Here is a 20035-nt window from a genome sequence, read left to right as displayed (position 1 = left end):
GTCAACCAACCATGAGTACGGAGAGCGTGAAGCGACGCGTACATGTTTGGCCTGCCCGACTGCTTTGGTTGGGGGTTTGTTTGAAAATGGCTGTAATAATCTATGATTTTTAGAACTGTAAACTTATTTCAAGATGTAAATAGTTTTCAAGCCTTATTTTGGGATCCTAATTGTTTAATACTAGAAGTTTTTATTAAGTCAACGCACTTTCAAAGATTACAGCCTTAACTTTTTTATTAGACACACTTTTGTTTCAAAACCTCGGTTAGCGAGTTCATTGCACTGTTTTGTCCTAAAACTCACTTAGTAACGGCTCTAAGGAAGTAGGGCGTTACACTATTGTAACATCTCAAAATTACCCAATAAGGCTTAGGGTCTTGATTAGGAGGCCAGGATGGCAATATATGGAATTATGTGCTTATTTGTTGTATTTAATTGTAATTATGTGGATTATGTGATAATATGACTAGTTGGGCATGTTTTGAGATATTAAATATGCATGTGGACCCGCTTCTTATTAGAAGGACAATTATGATAATTTGGCCCGTTGCGGACATAATTATATATCTATGTGCACATATGTGATATATGTCAGGGACCACATTATTATGTGGGTTTATTTGGGTTACTCCGCACGAGGCGATCCTAGGGAGCAAGTTAGTGGATAAGTCACAACTGGGCTCAATACCCGACTCGGGGCGAGTTGAGGGGTATTTTAGGTATTAGGCATTTAATTGGGGTTATCGGATAATGTAAAAGAATAATTGGTGATATATTTGAAGTTAGTGAGAGTAGGAGGGAATATTGGGGAATTTGACCATTTTTCCCTCGGGGACGTTTTTGGTACCCCGAGCCTCAGGATTAGCTTAAGTCATTTAACCTTGGGAAACAAAAGACAAAACACTTAGAATACTTCACTGACTGACTCTCTCTCTTTCTCCTTCACTCTTTTTTTTCTCTCAAACTTTCCTAAGCTTGTCCTTGAAGAATGAAGAGGATTTTGGGCTAGAAACACAAGAATTGAAGGCTTGGGATTGGGAATTGTATAGCTTGTGGCTAGAGTAACTTCACTCATAGCTAAGGTAACCATTTAAATATTTTGTTCTAGTTAAATTTCTGTAGAATCCATGGCTGTTTTGAGATGTTTTTTAACCTTTTAGCTCAAGAATTGAAAGTAATGTTTTGATGAGGTTTAAGACTGGATTTCTGTTGGGTTTTGTTGCTGGGAAGGTGATAGAACTATTGTGGTAATTGAATTATGGTTTAGGGGTGAATTTGGGTTAGTGTGGATTAAATTTGGTTGCTGAAAATGGAAGAAATTATGGATTCGAGGGGCCAAGTCACGACCTTGTTCTTAAGGGGTCGCAACTCAGCTTGAACTCAGGGCCTTAGGAGGCCTTTGTCTGGGAGGCGCGCCGTGACTCTATAGGGCAAGTCGCGGCCCGCGCCTCTTGACAGAGGGGAGGAGGCTTGTTGTAGGAGGGGCATGCCGCGACCCTTAGGGCCAGGTTGCAGCCCGCCTGGGCATTTTTTGGCCTTGGGAAGCTTTTTAAAAAGGGAACATTTTCCTCAGGGCTCGGGATCGAGTCCACTACCCGGTTTAGTGAAACTTGAGGCCCCGGAGGCTAGGGCTCGATCCAAAAGCCTTTATTTGCTCGTTATTGATGGAATCCTATATTGGTTGTGACTAGGGTATCGCTAGGGGCTCGGAACCAGGATCGTGCTCGAGGGTCGTTCTTATTTACGCTTACTCGGACTTGAGGTAAGAAAAATGCACCCAATACGTGTTATATGTGATTAGGGCTTGGCCCGACTGTTATCAATTATCTTGACTAGGGCTTGGGCCCCGAGGACATTTATATTTAAGCTTTTGCTTCACATGTTGGTTGATATTTGCTTAAGTGCTTTATTACTATTGTGTGAATTTCGTGATTAGAGCATGAGGCCCCGTTAAATAAGTATGATTAGTATTGTGAAAATGGTTATTCGATGGTGTTATATGATTAACATGCATGCATGCTTATTTTTTGGGATATGCCTATCCATGTTTGTTTCTGTATTGTGGTCAGTATTCTCGGATCAGGGCTTGACTCATTAGTCAAGGACGGCAATAACGTGTTGCACGCTGGCCAAAAGGCTTAGGCTTGAACCAGCAACGTATTGTTATGTTGGCTGACCCTATGGTCGATGAAACATTAAAGTGCCAAGAATGCTGGATTAGCTCTACGGCTAGTTACTCAAGGCTAAGGGCAAAGGCCCCAGATGACTCTATGGTCACGTAGCTTGGGCATAGGGCCCCGGGATTGACTCTATGGTCAATTGCTTAGGGCAGCAACCCCAAATTAGTCCAATAACCACTTGTTTGTAACTGAATGATGATGAACCCAAAACGGGTATGTTTTAAAAATTTATAACTCGCAAGCGAATGAATCGTATATGAAATATAGTGTTCGTGTAAGCACGAGATCGAATCCAAATGAGTTGTCTAAAATAGAAAAGAAAACTATTTTAAATCAAAATTAATAAATTCTAACCTAGCTCCAAAGATTGATGAGAATTTGTGACAATAAAATATAGTAAGAGACAATAATAAAGAAATTTAAGACAATAAATAAAAATAAATTAATATTAGAAATCAAGATGATAAAATAAGATTATTAAGGATTAGAATCCACAAAATATAAGTTTAACAATATTTATAAGTACATTGATTCTCAAGTTTTAGTGATAGTTAAAATAAATCAAACTATCATTTTCCAAATAGATTTATAATTTTAAGCACAAATTACTTCTAAAAAGATAAGGTTTTTCTTCACTTTTCAAAAAGTTATAATTTCAAAGTATTTAATGTAAATCAACCTAATGAAATAACAAATAAATCAATGAACATTATTTATAAGGCAAAACATAATATTTTTGTTCTAAGCATGGATGTGTACAATTTAATGACACATCTTATACAAAGAATATTATGTTTTTGCACTAATGAAGAACAAAGTGTAAATATGTACTAAAAATCCAAAATATATGATATTTAAGATGAAACAAGATATTTGAAGAAGAAAATTCCATAAACTTTGTTGCACAAAATGGGAAATCAACATACAAAATAAACACTATCTAGTTACATATTGTTTCATCATTACCTTAATAATCTTAAAAATATTAGAAACCCATAACTAGAATAGAAAATACAAACTAAAAATTGCAAACATAAATAAGAAAATTTGGAGGATGAACCCCCAAATTTTTCCTCTAAAGATACATAGAAAATAACCAAAAAGATGAAGAGACTAGAGAGGTTTTGAAATGTGGTAAGTGTGTAGTGTGGTAACCCCTCCAAAATATGCACTCAAATCCCTTATTTATAGCCAAAAGATGAGTATTAAAATAATCAATTTAAATTAATTAAATTGATTAAATTAATTAAATTAATAATAATATGGCAAATAGGGGTAAATTATAGAGTGTAATGATGATGTTTTGGGGTAAAATATGTGGAAAAGTTGGGTAAAAAAAAGTGGTATTTTTGGCAAAGGGGACAAGGGTACAAAAGCATTTTGTTGGGCTCAATAAGTGGGATAAAGCAGCTGGTTGGGTGGCTTGGGCGTGTGGTGATGTGCCGAAGGCTGCTTTGAAGTGCTGGGCCTCGTGTGGTTGGGCCCGGATTGTGGAGATAAGCTGCTGGAAGTGTGTTGGCTGAAGCAATGGTTGGTGAGGAAGCTTCAGGAGGCAGGTGGCTGTTGGAGCTTGGTTAGGCAGGGGCGTTGGGATGCTGCTGGTGAAGTGGTTCGGCTGGGCAGCCGATTGGGAGGTGAGGAGGCCCGAATGGCTGTGGCTGGGGAAGGCTGAACGTGTGGGCCTTGGTGGTGGGCCTTTTCCAAGGCTCAAAAATGCCATTATTTGTTTTTCTTTCCTTGAAAATGCCACATTTTCTTCATTTTTCTTTCTTTTCAAGAGCAAAAATGCCATAAACTCCCTACAAAATAAATATAAAATAAATCATAATAAAATATTTTCAATTATAAAATAAATCAATTTAATTCTTTTAAAATATTAATTATAACTTAATTTAATTTAACATTTAGTTTCAATAAAACGCACATTTTTTACTTCTAACTAAACACAATAATTCAAATAACATTTTACAACAAAATAACTATAAAAACACACAAAAGTATATAAAATCATGATAAGACTAATAAATTCAAAATTACTTTAAGGGTTATTTTACGGCAATAATGCCTATGTAGTTCATTTTGTAGCACTTAAATGCTTATGTAAAAATTTTGGCGGCAATAATGCCTACCGTTAATGTTTTGTTGCAGCCGTTGGTCCCTGAGCCGTTAGGAGTATATATGATACACGTGGCACGACCCGATTGGGTTAAATTATTAAAATTTAAAACAAAACTCTATTTATTATTATGGTTTCTAATTTAAAACAAAAAAAAACTAACCTTGATTAATTAATATAACAAAAAAAAACTGATTGTCTAAAACCAACTTGTAAAACTAATCTAAAACCAAAAAATCTCATAATTCCATACCCAGAAAAATCATCTAAGCTTTCCCCCCACGATCGAAGAGACGACCAACCCAGACCCATACCCAGAAAAATCTCAAAATCCCATACCCAGAAAAACGATGAAGCTTTCCCCCCGACCACACCCAGACGATCCACCCCCGACAATAAAGCACGTGAACCCACTAGAAGAAAAATTGTAATTACTTCGAATTGGGGGTTAGGGCATCTTTTGCATCGTGTTAATGGAGATTGGAAAAAATTGCCATTGTCAACCACCAAGGCCAGTGGTAGAAAGAACGGCTTGGACAAACAAAAATCCTGGGCGAAGATTCAGAACATGCAACAAGTATCGGGTAAGATTGGTCTCCATTTGTTTTTGTAATCTGATTCATTGAATAAATGGTTATGGGTGTTCACTAGAAATTTTGTATGTTTTGGTCAACTCAGATTCATGGTGGGTGTAATTTCTTTGAATGGATAGACCCTCCAATGTGCCATCGAGCAAAGGTGGTCATCCCTGGACTACTAAGAAAAATTGGTGACCTTGAAACTGAAATCACATCCCTAAGTACGACAACTGACATTGGAAGTCATCGACAATGCAGTGGTTCTTCAAATGGATTTGAGACACAATCTCACAACCTTCAAAATGTTGGAAGAGAAAGCTGTGAAAGTTGTGCTGAAAGCAGGGGTAGAGTAAATGATGGAGGTCGAATGCAGTGTTACTACTTTTTGAATACTATGTATTTTGCTGTAATTCTATTGGTTGTGGTTATTTGGGCTACTAAATCAAAGTAGAAGTTGTTGGTATTGTTAGTTTATTTTTGGGTAATCTTCATGTGCAGTATTGACAATGACAAAGCTATTGCACCCTAGGCATTGATTTGTAATGAATTTTGTTGTAAAATGAAACCCCAAATCAATGTAATCTATCTTAGTCTATTTTGAATTCAGTATTCTAGTTTATGTATTTTGTGAAATAAATATGATCAACATCTAGTTACATTCATTACCATAAGAGATAGGTACAAAAATATAGGCCTAAAAAGCCAAATGTATCTGATCTGTACATGACCAATATCATGGCAAGCATGACCCTGTCATGACTCAAAAAACAGATATGATCAAAAGGTGATTTGTACATGACTCTAAACTGGTCAACATAACAGACACCAAAATACAAGATTCGACCACTAGTTCAAAATAAAATCAAAAGATGAAACTCCTTCCAGTCAGACAGTATCGGGTTGAGCATTCTTTGCACCACTAGTTCCTCCTTTAGCATGTTGTTTCAGTCTTCTTTCCTTCCTTAAAAGTGTGGATTCAGTTGGTTTCTGCAGTGGTGGACGACCTCACTTTTTGACCACACGATTCTAAAATAGGTTGAACAAACAAATATTTAGCTCCAAATTCACAAAGCAATGATAAAGCAACTAATCAATGATAAAAATTATCTAGGAAGAGAAGAAAGCATAAAGTTTATACCTCAACCACCTTAGCAGATTTGCATGTTTCTCTCATGTGGCTTGTTTTCAGACAATTGCTGCATGTTTTAACTTGTCCAGTTCTTCGAGCTTTCTTTAAAGCAGGTGGAGGTTCATCTGTCTCCCTTCTCCTAGCTTTCTTAGGTCTTCCAGGAAGCTTCATCTCAGGTGGTGGATCAATTGGGTTGAGTCCTGTCTGAGGCCACATATCTGGACTAGGCATAGGATGCACACTCTGTTCATATGCTTTTTGCAATGATTCTTTTTTATAGAATCAATGGACATAATCAAAGACATTACCTCCCATGAACCAGATAGTAGCTAGTGCATGGCCACAAGGAAGCCCAGATAGTTGAAACCTCCTACATGTACAAGTTCTGAATTCCAAATCGACAACCAAGGCACTACCATTGCTGCATTGAACCTGAAACTGAAACTTGTCAGACCTAGTAACCAGACAATGCTTTGCAACCTCTTTTTGCTTCTCAATTATCTTCAAAATTCTCTTCCCCACAGGTTGAGTCATCTTCTCCAACTCAGCTTTTTTGTTATAAAACCGAGACATCAACCAAAATCTAATTTTCTCTAGTAAAGTTATAATTGGCTTGTCGCAAGCATCAAGTATGGCTGCATTGAAACTCTCACACAAATTATTCACCAAAATGTCACATTTTGGGTACTCTGAAATATGTGACTTACTCCATTTTGTGGGGTTCTTCCCTGCCAGCCAATTGTAAGCACCATCCGAGACATCCTTGACTTCTTGCATTGCTCGAGCAAACTCAGCTTGTGTTGTAGTATTAGCTGCTGCCCACAAAAGTTGCTTAAGTAAAAGTCCAGGATATTCATTTTTAAAGTTATCATGAAGATGTCTAACACAATACCTCACCTCACACCCACTAAAGATGGCTCCCACTGCATTTTATAATTCTTTCTGACGATCACTCATCATTGTCACCTTGGTAGGACTCACACTCCCAATATCAGCCTTCAATAGCTCCAAGAACCAAGTCCAAACCTCAGTGTTTTCCTTTTCAGCAACACAGTAGGCAATGGGAAACATGGAGTTATTACCGTCAATGCCTACTGCAGCCAATAAAGTGCCCCTACAATAACCTTTTAAAAAGCAGCCATCAAGACCAATTAGAGGTCTACAACCCCCCAACCAGCCATCTCTACATGTCTTAAGACAAATATAAATACGCTGAAAGTGCCTTCTCCCATTAACCAAATCAGTTTTCAACTTCACAGTAGAGCCAGGATTAGTATCCAACAACCTTTTACAGTAGTCATCAAGAATGGCGTATTGTTCCTTGACAGACCCATCCAACATCTTCCTTGCTTTTGTCTTGGCCCTGTAAAATGTCCAGTTAGACACACATGAGTACTTGGTCTTTGCAGTTATCTCCCTAAAAAATTGTATTCCATACTCGGATTTAGCCTAAATTGCTCCAAAAAGTGCTTTGCAAGCCAAGTTGAGGTCAACTGTTTATTGTCCAAAACAATGCCTCAACTATGATTGTCAACAAGTGTTTTGACCCTCATTGTTTTGCCATCTATCTTGTTAACTATTGAAGCAAACAACATCCACTCACAATTTGCACCCTTGCACTTAACTCTAACTCTATTTGAATCATTGGCAATAAATACATATTCTCGATCACCTTCAATAAAGTACTCCCTTATTGCATTCCTTTAAATTGTAACAGATGCAAATTCCATGCCAAGAACAAATTGGAAGTTTTGCATTTTGGTTTTCGGGTTGAGTTCTTTGGAATTTTTACCAGCATCAAACTCATCATCTGACTTCAATTCGTGTAACTCATCCTCAGAACATATACCATCTGAGTCTCCATCATCAAGATTTTGAGTACAAAAATCTGAAACTGATCGCCACCACTTCCTAGGGTCAGACTGTGTACCCATCTCTGTCTCAGCTTCAACATCTTGCTCAAACTCTTCCTCCTCCAATATGAAATCTTCATCACTTTGCTTTCCTTTCCCTTTTCTGTCACGTTGAACTTTGTCTTGGCTCTCCTCAGCTGTATTTTCCCTCACATCAGCTTGCTTTCCTTTCCATTTTCTGTCACGCTAAACTTTGTCTTGGCTCTCCTCAGCTGTATTTTCCCTCACATCAGCTTGCTTTCCTTTCCTATTTCTGTCACTTAGAACCGGGTCTTGGTTCTCCTCAACTGTATCCTCCCTCACATCATCAATATCATCCTATGAATATGAAAGCACAACCACCTCTGGTATTTGGTTCTCCATATCACTTTCATAATCCATGTAGTCAGACTCTTCTTCATATTCCTCTTTATCAGGTTCATCAAAGGCAGCATCATGAAATTCCTCAGAATATTGATCAGCATCAAACTCTTCTTGTTCCCCATCAATGGTTGCATCAACAGGGATACCAACAACATCTGTAGGGACATCACAATCATCTGGTAGTTCCTCTATAATACATCTTTTCAGAGGAGGTAAAATGGTACAGGGACATGTTTAACAGCTTCTGAATCTTCCTTCCAATCTAAAGGTAGAATTGTTTCAGGGAAAACAAGATATATGTCAATCTTTGTAGCCCGATTCCTCTCAATATCCTCTATAATTCTTAGGATCTCCTTATCCCCTACCACCATGAAGCCCATATTAAGCACCTTTCCTATTGGTTTGTACATAAAACCCACTGGAAGTTTATGTCCTAAGTCCAAGGCCATTCCATCCAATTCCATCCTAGTGAAGTAATCAGTATCCACCCAATCAACATAATCAACTTTACCTCCTTCATATCTTCTATTGCCGAATGGAGTAAACCAGCTTCCCCCATGGTGTATTGCAATAGTGAAGATGTTAGTATGACCACCTGTCAATAGAAATAAAAAATGCAATGTCAACACTTCACACACACACAAACCGAAACACAATATAGTTCACACACTTGAAGAGCAACATAGTCTACCACACGATTGAACCATGGACCACAACAACAAATATTCCTTTCAATAAACAAAGTATATATTTCAATGGACCCCACTCTGTCAATTGTATGCACATGCTTCCCAACAACATTTTTACCCAAATTTAATAATACCACCTACCATAAATCAACAATATTCTCACCCCCAAAAAATTTGAAATTCGACACCCTTCCCTGCCCAAACTGCTCTATATATAGTATCATTATCATTCTCCCCAAAAAATAACTGCATGAACACTTTGAGAAATGAAACCCAATCAACAGAAAAGAACTCACCGTAGTCGGGTGGTTGTTCCTCCGGTTGTTGAATGGTCGGCATTGTGTCGTCGTCTCTTCCGTTCTGGGTATGGGTCTGGGTCGGTCGTCTCTTCGATCGTGGGGGGAAAGCTTAGATGATTTTTCTGGGTATGGAATTATGAGATTTTTTGGTTTTAGATTAGTTTTACAAGTTGGTTTTAGACAATCAGTTTTTTTTTGTTATATTAATTAATCAATGTTAGTTTTTTTTTGTTTTAAATTAGAAACCAGAATAATAAATAGAGTTTTGTTTTAAATTTTAATAATTTAACCCAATTAGGTCATGCCACATGTATCATATATACTCCTAACGGCTCAGGGACCAACGGCTGCAACAAAACATTAACGGTAGGCATTATTGCCGCCAAAAATTTTACATAAGCATTTAAGTGCTACAAAATGAACTACATAGGCATTATTGCCGCAAATAACCCTTACTTTAAAACTTAATAAATTAATTAAAAACTCAAGAATTAAGCAACAATTAGAACATAAAAAGTGGTAAAATAACTTTATTTTGTAGAGTTATCAAATAACGATATGTGTAGGTTATTACTACTGGACGTGCTAGATAAATATATGGAAGTTTATATTATCTGTTTATGCACATGTTGAGTTTTCCTGCTGAGCCTTGGCTCACAGGTGCTTTGTGGTGCAGGTAAGGGAAAAGGAAAGCTTGACCAGCCATGAGTTGGATAGCTTTGGTGGCGGCGTGTACATATGCAGCTACTCGACCACCACAGTCGGGGTTATCTTAGAGGAACTAGGTTTTAGCCCTGTTTTTGCTGCTTAGGCTGTCTGAATGTAATTTTGATGAATATTCACCTTTTTTTAAAAGTTGGTTGTAATATTTTGGGATCTTATGTTTGCATAAAACTTTTTACATAAAAGTCAACGGTTCATTTAACCAAAAATTTAACCCTAACCCTTGACATTAACCTTAGTTACACATTTTAAACCAAATGACTTGGTTAGCAAGTTTGACACAATTTAAAGTACACAATGTAATAGTCCTGGATTAGGAGGACGTTACACCTATAAAGTTTGAAGCAACTCATAAACAACATAGTAAGAAACCACACAACAACCTCTTAAGCAGCCATTAAAACAATACAGCAAGCATTTATAGCAACACAGAAAACAATCCACACAACAACCAATTAAGCAACCCACACATCAATCAGTTAAGCAACCCTTGAAACAATACAACAACCCTCTATCGCAACCCCTTCTAGCAACAAATAAAGTAACCCTATAAACTTCGAAGCAACCCATAAACAACATAGTAAGAAACCACACAGCAACCTCTTAATCAGCCATTGAAACAATACAACAACCCTTTATAGCAACATAGAAAATAATCTACACATCAACTAATTAAGCAACATTCGAAAGTCCTAAGCAACCCATAATACTCATCAACAATATATAAAGCAACCTATTAAGCAATCCTATAAACTCCTAAGATACCCATAGACAATATGGAATCATAAACCCACACAACAACCTATTTAGAACTCTTGCAACTATATAACAACATAGAAAGCAACCCTTAATAAAATATAGCAACCCATAAAGCAACCTAAAAGCAACAAATCACCAAAATAGATAATAAACAACCAACCTAAGCAGCCTAATAATACCTACCAAAAGATAAACTCAGAACAGTAAAACACAAAGACCTTAAGAACCATTGCTAAAGTGAAAGGAATTGAAAATGTACCTTGGGAGCAGATTCACAAGGTTCTTCAATAGTTAATTGGCTATTTTTGGTCCTTTTTTCTTTCTTAGCTTCATATTTGCTATTATATGGCCTTTTTTTCACTCTTGCTTCACTAGAAGAAGCAACTGCAGATTTCATATTAGATTTAGAAGTCGGACTATTTGTGTTGGCATGGATGAAATGCGGACGAAAACCGTGTATGAACCATGACTCTGCTACAACATGAGAAAACATAATCATTTACCAAAAATGGATTTAGATACATCAAAATTTGAACTATTAATTCTATCTAACACTGAGCAACAACTAAGTAAGCATTCAAAAAATGGCTGGTTACCTCCTCAATTTCTTTCCTTGCTTCCAAGCAAGAGAGTACTAGTATTAGTTGCTGCATTGAAAATTAATAATCACAATTAGGATTAACATTACCATGAAAGGATTTTAGGAACATGGTGTCAAGATATATGAAAAAGGCCATAAAAAATAAAGTAAGGTCTCCTCCATTACAAGATCATAAGATGCAACAAAAAAGTTTCTGAGTAAAAACAACTAGAGACTAGTAGTGTAATTCATGACCCCAAAACAATATCTACAACATATATTAACTAAAACAACAACACTACTGCAGACATAAGCAACTTCGTCTATTTACAAAGCCATAACACCAAATTTTCATCTCATAAGATTAGAACCAAAGTTATATATATATATAATATTAGAACTAAATTTTCTTTCATTACCAAGTGTGTAAGCTCTGGTGAGAGCAATCTACTGGCTTCCTGCCTAAAATGATTTCTAATTGAGCCAAAAAAAATTTGTAATTAACTACAGTTTAAGTCATTATACTCTGTCCTTACTGCAAAGAGTTACACTCATTAATCAAATACCAGCACTAACCACTAGTAATTTATATAAATTCTTAAACATATCATATACCAGCACTAACTACTAGCCATTTATAAATTCTTAAAAATCTTCCAAAGCAATGCCTAAATAAAAAACATACATCACAATGATGTAAAATTTTATAATGGACAAGAAAGTATTGTGTTGTGTTGCCGTGGCCAAAGCCCTTCACTGGTATCTACCCATTATGTATCAGAAACCAACAGGTCTTTGCGTGCCTTGAGCATTGTTGTATCCATCATAGGACTTAGTGGACTTTCTTGACTTCTTTCTCAAGACAACAACCCAAGTAATTGCCTCCAATAACAAAACAATTCCACCCTAAACAGCAATGCAAATAATGTATGCAAATTTCCACTTCTGAGCAGGACTCAGTATGTCAACACCTTTAAACACGTTTAGGATACCTAGAACGATGATGGTGTAACTAAGACTATGATGGTATTGTTGGGGTTTTATGCCCTAATTAAAACCCAAATTCTTTGTAATCTCATTTTATTATCAATAAAAGAATAGAAATCATTTTTTGACTTGGTCAATCACTTTGCTCACATGTTTTATTTTCATGATTATTTGTTTAATATAAACTTCTATTAAATCCCGAGCATATAGCTAATCTTATTTATAGTGACGTAATCACAGTGGAATATAAAAATATGATTATATGTTCAAAATAAGTTAGTCCTAAGATTAGTCAGTGCATAGGATTTACACTGACTTGCCAATCTACGATATTATCTACTTACACATTACAGTGTTATGTTCTTTCCAGAACATTAGCAAAGTAGATAAGATTGGATGTATTTGTTACATCGGACTGGACAAATATTGACAGTTGATAAGATAAGTAAACATACCGTTATTATCTATTCTAGTCATATCATATAGTTGACCATAGGTCAATTCAATCTCAATTCTGAGTGGTTAGTATTCTACCTGATTGTATTATTTGAGTTCTTTGACTTGTTCGTTCCTAGCTTACCCTACGGACTAGCCCATACTTACATCTTGGGAACTCGGTAGTATAATTGAGTGGGAGTGTTAATCATAGATATGAACATCTATAGCTTCTGATGAAGAAGTGAAACGATGGTTTCCTTTTAGTTTGGTTCAAGGTGTTAAATGATAGAGATCTCATTTCAGTAATTAAATTAGTTTATTGAAATATCATTTACAAGGAACTAAGTGTTTTAAGGATAAAATACAATGAGGGGTAAAACGGTATTTTAGTCCTATCTCATTATAGACCGTCTATAGAGGATTGAGTGAAAATTATGGTTGTAACAATGGATAATTAATAGCGTATCTATATTTGTTATAGAGCGTTCTATGAATTCAAGAGTGCAATTCCAAGTCTATAGTGGAGTCACGAGGAATTAATAAGTTAGTAAATTTATTTGTTAGAACGTATCTATATTGGAGCTTGATTTCATAGGCCCATGGTCCCCATTGTACCTTGGATAAAATCATCTAGATAGTCTCAATTAATTGATTTAATCATCAATTAGAATTATCAAAGTTGACCAGGTCAATTTTGGATAGTTTCACAGAGTTATGTAATTTTGAGAAGAAAAGAGAAATTATGGCAGATTTATTAATTAAGATAAATTAGTATCTAAATTAATAAATAAATTTAAATCAATGTTCAAATTATAAATAATTAATTTGATAAAGGATTTAAATAATTATTTAAATAATTATTTAATTAATTAAATCAATAGAAAATAATACATGCATTGATTTTAAGTCCAATGGGCTTATAATCAAATGGGAAATTTCACAGGCTTATAGCCCATGATAATTTCGACCTAGGGCTTCAAAATGGCTATAATTTTATTGATTTTTTAATTAAATTAAATGGCCTAATTGAGTCTATAAAATGAGTGCTTAGAGAGAAGTCAAAACATAAGTTTGATAAGTCACAAGTCAGATTTTCTGATAGTTTTAGATTCTCTCTAAACACAAGTCCTTTTCTAAGCCACTTTGTTATTTTCTCTTCTTCTCTCTATATCTATCTCATGTGTTGAGAATTGCCCACACTAGTCTAGGTGGTTCTAAGGATACATTGGAAGATCGTGAAGAAAATAGAAGATCGGTTCAGTTTCTTGATAATACTCTGCGATAGAGAGGATACAAGAGTTAGAGAAACTGAAGGAATGACTCTTTAATTCCGCTGTGTATACTGTAAGTATTCTATTCTTTATTTCTCTTTGAATTCAATTTTAGAAACATGTTTTAGGCTATCTCGTATTAATTTGTTTAATATTAGATATACATGAAAATAAATAAAGATCCTGTATAAGCTAATCCAACAGGTATATCTTCCAGTAGAATCAAATCTTGTGGTCCTTCTTTGGTCTTATGAACAGAGAAAATATCTAACCCAACAACAAAATAGAACCATATAATGGAAAAGAAAATAGTAAAATGACATGAAATTATACCTGAACAATGAATTTGCTGAAACGAGAAAGAGTCCAACAAGATATAAATCCGTATGAGAGGAAACTTGTCATCTAATAAAGGGATTAGAAATGCAACAATATGTAGAATGTGAAATAAGTTCAATATAGTATTTGCCATTATGAATCAACAAGAGAACAATATGAAACAATATATTAATAATATCATATATATCTTTTATAATCTGCCTATGAAAGCAAGAAAACTTAATTGATTCACATGTTTTACTTAATTATAAGCAAAACATCTCCAAAAAGAAAGGATTGTATAGTCCCATTACCTCTGACAAATGTGGATATAGTCCATTGATGCAACTGTTGGGAATACATTTTACAGGATCATAAATATTTTCATGCATGTTTCATATATTAAACAAATTAACATATAAAACAACCTAGAAACATGTTTCTAATGAATTTCATTAAGTAAATCAAATAACAGAGTTTAAGAATCTTACTTTTACGCAGCAGATATTGAGACTCCTTCATTCACTCTCTCTAACCCTTGTTCCTTTTCTGTTGCAAAGTAATGACAAGAGAGTGAACTGAATCTTCAAACAACACAGTCTTCCACAATTTTCTTTGACCACTTAGACTAGAGTGGACAATTCTCAACACATGAGATGGGAAAATTATAGAGAAGAAGAGAAATGATATGGGCAGCTACAATAAATCTCTTGAGTCTATGTTTTTTCTTTTTTCACTTCACTACTTTTAGATTACAAAACCCTAGACTTAAGTACCTGTAATGACCCACTACTCTAGACTATTTGGACCATTAACGAAACTATACATAAAACTTACATTTTTACGAAAATACCATAATTTATTGAGTAACTTGCAAAATAAGAGTTATTTACAAATAAACAGAATACTAAGAAGGATTATGGGATCCCATTGTTTTTAAAAACAAAACATGATTTAAAATAAAAGACATTACATAATAATGCGGAAAATACATGTAAAACCATAAAAAGAATATAAAATGAGACTACATCCTCGAATCGAATAACGCTCGGCCCCTTGACTCCATTCACCATCGATACACATCCTCTAAGCGTCACGAATCTTACCGCCTCTAAAGCTTATTTTCCTGCACATAAAACAGAAAGGAATGAGCCTAATGCCCAGCAAGGAAAATCTAACACATAGTCATACACATAATTTCATAAGAAACATAAAGACTTAACATAATACATATAACATACACTTATTATAATGCCCATTATTACTTGGGGTCCCATAGACTAAACAAGCATATGCCCATGGAATTAGTGGGGTCCTACTAGCTAAGTAGGTCATTTGGGGTCTTGTTAGCCATATGGGTCATATGCCCAAGCCTACAAACATACATACATATCATAACACATTTAATAACATAAAACATATAGATAACATAAGCACATAACATATTGATTCTAGCCTATTTTCCTTACCAAAGTTACTGGGATATAATGGACTGAGTTAGGACTTTTGGAACACTCCTAAAACCATATGAGAAAGAGTGAGTTTAAGAAGAAGAAGAAATGAAAATGAATAGGAAGACTAAACCATTAAAAGAAAATATGCTTACCACAACTTAAGTGCTTAAGAACTTGGATTCCCTAACCAAAATAAGAATGAGGTTAGGAAATTGAGTAGAAGACTAAGAGAAAGGAAACATAATACAGAAAGGAACTAGAGTTTTGGTTACCTCAAAGACTTGAAAGACCAATCTATACCTCCACCGAAATACTATAGAACTCACTTCCCAAAGTGTTTGATAAGCTTATGATGTTTAAGCTTATAGTTTTTCCCCAAACCAGGTGTTTACACTCTCACACTCACTTAACACTAGCAGCTTCTGAACTTAGAGCAAATGGTGAATAATGGCTGGGTACTAGGTCCTATTTATAGAGTTTGGGAATGAAAATATCTTGATTTTACTTGAATAAAAATAATGGCTTTTTAGGTGAAAATCATTTGAATAATCGTTCAGCAGAGGTTGAAGACTCGTTCAAAAGATGCTGGACTGTTGAAGGAGTTTGAATGGCTGAAAGGAAAAGAATTCAAAAACATTTGAACATATGCTGGAGGAGGCGATATATCGCCCCCTGTAGGCGATATATCGCCTGGGCCAGTATGCCCGAGGCGACCGTGCATCGTCTCGTGTTTTCCGTATCTACGTGCTGCGATATATCGCCCCCTATAGCTGCGATATATCGGCACACGCTGAATATTTAAACACGAAATTACACATTTTTAGCTAAGTTTGAATGGAGTAAACAGCCTTGACTAAACCTTCAACGTATTCAAAGCTGCTGACTGACCCTATATCATTCAAACTTTACCCTTATTTAATTTAATCCTCAAAAATCTTTAATCCTTAATCACCATTCATAACATGTGCTTAAAATCCTATTGGTTGATGTCTAAACCTTATAATATAATAAATATAATCCTTAATATCAGTCACATTAATCAAACCTTAGGTTATACTTAATATTCTTAAACTATAGATTAAACTTAGAAAATCTATAAGTACTACTATGAGTGTCCAAATAATTCCCGGTCTAAACCAAAAATCCATGGTAACAAAGATAATACTAAACATACTATAATACTACTAAACATTTAGCTAAGTAAAGTTCTTGGACTCTACAGTACCTACTTACAACAACACTTTAAGGATAATTAAATTTAATTAAATAATTAAAATAAAGCCATTACTAATTAAATAAATAAATAAATATAATATATATTATATACACTGATTTCGTATATTACAAATTCTTTAAAGTTTTATTAACACTTGATATATATATATATAATTATAAATATATTTAAATAATAATTAATTTCATAATTAAATCATTTATTCAAATCAACTAATTATAATTTGAATATTGATTTAATACTATTTATTAATTTGACACCAATTTGTCATAATTAATAAATTTACCAAAATTTCTATTTTCTTCTTTAAATTCTACATCTTAGTAAAATTGTTCAAAATTGACACAAAACAATTTTGACAATCCTAATTGATAATTAAATCAATTAATCGAGACTATCTAGATGATTTAATTAAAGACATTGTGGGGACCATGGACCCATGAATTCAAGCTCTAATAAGTTACCGTAAAATTATTATCGAATAATTTCACTACCTTATTAATTCATCGTAACTCCACTAAAGACTCGGAATTGCACTCTTGAACTCATAGAACGCTTTACACTTAAAGTAAATACATTATCCATTGTTACAATCATAATTTGTCATTCAATCCTCATAGATGATCTACAACTCAGTCGGGTACAAATTACCGTTTTACCCCTCATTGTATTTTATCCTTAAATACCACTAAGTTCCTTGTAAATTATATTTTCATATGAACTTTAATCACAGAAATGAGTACTCAATCATTTAACTCGTTGAACCAAGCTATAAGGTGATCATTAATTCACTTCTTGCTAGAAACTATAGATGTTCATATCTATGATTAACATTTCCACTCAATAATACTACCAAGTCCCCAAGATGTAAGTATGGGCTAGTCCGTAGGATAAGCTGGTAACAAACAAATCAAATGACTTGAATAATACAATCAGTTAGAATACTAACCACTCAGAATTGAGATTGAATTGACATATGGTCAACTTTATGATATGACTATATTAGATAGTAACGGTACATTTACTTATCTATCTAAAGGCAATATTGGTCCAGTCTGATGTAACAAATATTTCTGATCTTATCTACTTTGCTAATGTTCTGGAAAGAACATAACACTATAGTGTGTAAGTAGACCATATCGTAGATTGACAAGTCAGTGTAAATCCTGTGCATTGACTAATCTTAGGACTAACTTATTTTTTAACATATAATCATATTTATATTCAACTGCGATTACGTCACTATAAATATGATTAGCTATATGATCGGGATTTAATAGAAGTTTATATTAAACAAATAATCACGAAAATAAAGCATGTGAGCAAAGTAATTGACCAAGTCAAAAATGATCTCTATTCTTTTATTGATAATAAAATGAGATAACAAAAAAATTGAGTTTTAATTAGGGCATAAAACCCCAACATCAACCCTCACCTATGGCACCAAGAGCCAAAACAGAAGCCCCCCTATTTTTCCAAGCTTCATTCCATTTGCTTTCTCATCCACAATTCCATGCATGCAGTACTCAAGAGCTAAGTGCTTGTATAAACAATGTTAACATTTGATTTAATCCTTTAATTGTACCAAAAACAACTTAAAAAAACTGTCAGATAATGATAATGAAATCGACAAGAAAGAAGAAGAATTTGCAACCTTTAATGTATAAACAAGAGAGTCTTCGAGTGCCATAAAGGTTATTGCGTAATGGTAGTGAAGGTCTTAGCCTCTGTTTCGTGGTTGTTTCGTAGTTTTGATTTGGACCAAAACCAGTCGGCATGTGGTTTTTATTTGGGGAGAAAAGAAGAAGAAGAGAACTATTGAAGACTGATTCAACTTAGGGGCCGATTTTGCCGAGAAAAGGAGAAGAAGAGCAGAGGCCGCTGACATCTGGTTTTGCTGAGAAAAAGAAAAGAAGAAGAAGAGAATCGGTCTGCTTTTGCAGAGAGAAGGAGAAGGCAAAGAGAACTAGGGTAAGAAGATTTACATATCGTAAAAATGAAAATAAAGAAAAAATGTTAAAAAAAGAAAAATACATAAATAGAAAACAAAAAATACCGTAAAAATAAAAAAAAAGACAAAAATACCGTATATATGGTGATTTCTCTAAAATTAATTTTGAATTAACTGATATTTATTTTTGAAATAATAATTATATTATTTTTGAATAAATATATTGTCTTAATTTTAATTAAACAAACAAATAAGAAAAAGTAGGGAAAATAGATGTGCTACACGCCACTTACTATGCATGCACAGTGAATGGCGCCACACCGACTGCCACTTGTCCCTGAGATTTGGATTTGAATTTTTTAAACTAAAATGTTATTTGTTTATTTGGACGTGAAAGTCGATATACATTTTCTAAGCCTTAAAATTTTCTAGAACTCTCTAAGCTTTCTCTTCTCCAAACTTTCTAGATCTCATGTGTTAATAACATCTAGAGAGCCTAAATAATTAAACCATTGAATCTCATGTGCCCACACACGTTATTCTATTAGATGAACAACTTGAAAGACTTTGGTGTGAATCTACACGTGAATAGGAAAATCGTTTGATATTACGAAAAGACTCGAGAATTCTTGATATGCTACGATATGTATTCTTCTATTCTTATTTCGTGTATTGATTTAATGTATAAATTTATGTATTGATCCTGTCTCACTATTAATGATTTTAAAACTACCACTCCTTTTATTGTATCCCTGATTTTTTAAATTAATATCAATATTTACAGTATCGAAACAAGAGTAAAATTTTTGTTGCTCTGGTGACTATTTTTTTAAGTAACTTATTTGAATGTAATTTTCAATATTTTAAAATATTCAAAATTTATTATTGACTTGGAGATGCTTTAAATAAGTTTTTTTTTTTTGGGTGTACTCGAGAAGGCACAATACTATTCATCAAATTAATAAATTAATAGTATTTATTAAAAAAAGTAAAAGTTTATTCTATTTTTCTTTTCTTTTTTAATGTCCTAATAAATATAAAATAAAGGGATAA

General features: G+C 34.2%; 1 protein-coding gene across 1 annotated transcript; it reads left to right on the top strand.

Moving 5' to 3' along the window:
* Positions 1 to 4692: 4692 nt before the first annotated feature.
* Positions 4693 to 5433, top strand: LOC133829269 (uncharacterized). The gene is made up of 2 exons (XM_062259100.1): positions 4693 to 4880; positions 4975 to 5433. Exons 1-2 carry the CDS (start codon positions 4770 to 4772, stop codon positions 5323 to 5325), a joined length of 462 nt encoding a protein of 153 aa, XP_062115084.1. The 5' UTR covers positions 4693 to 4769; the 3' UTR covers positions 5326 to 5433.
* Positions 5434 to 20035: the final 14602 nt, after the last annotated feature.

Source organism: Humulus lupulus, chromosome 4 (assembly GCF_963169125.1).
Source record: "Humulus lupulus chromosome 4, drHumLupu1.1, whole genome shotgun sequence".
NCBI lineage: Eukaryota > Viridiplantae > Streptophyta > Magnoliopsida > Rosales > Cannabaceae > Humulus > Humulus lupulus.
Note: the sequence above shows the minus strand (reverse complement) of the source record. Positions and strands in the feature narration are given on the sequence as shown.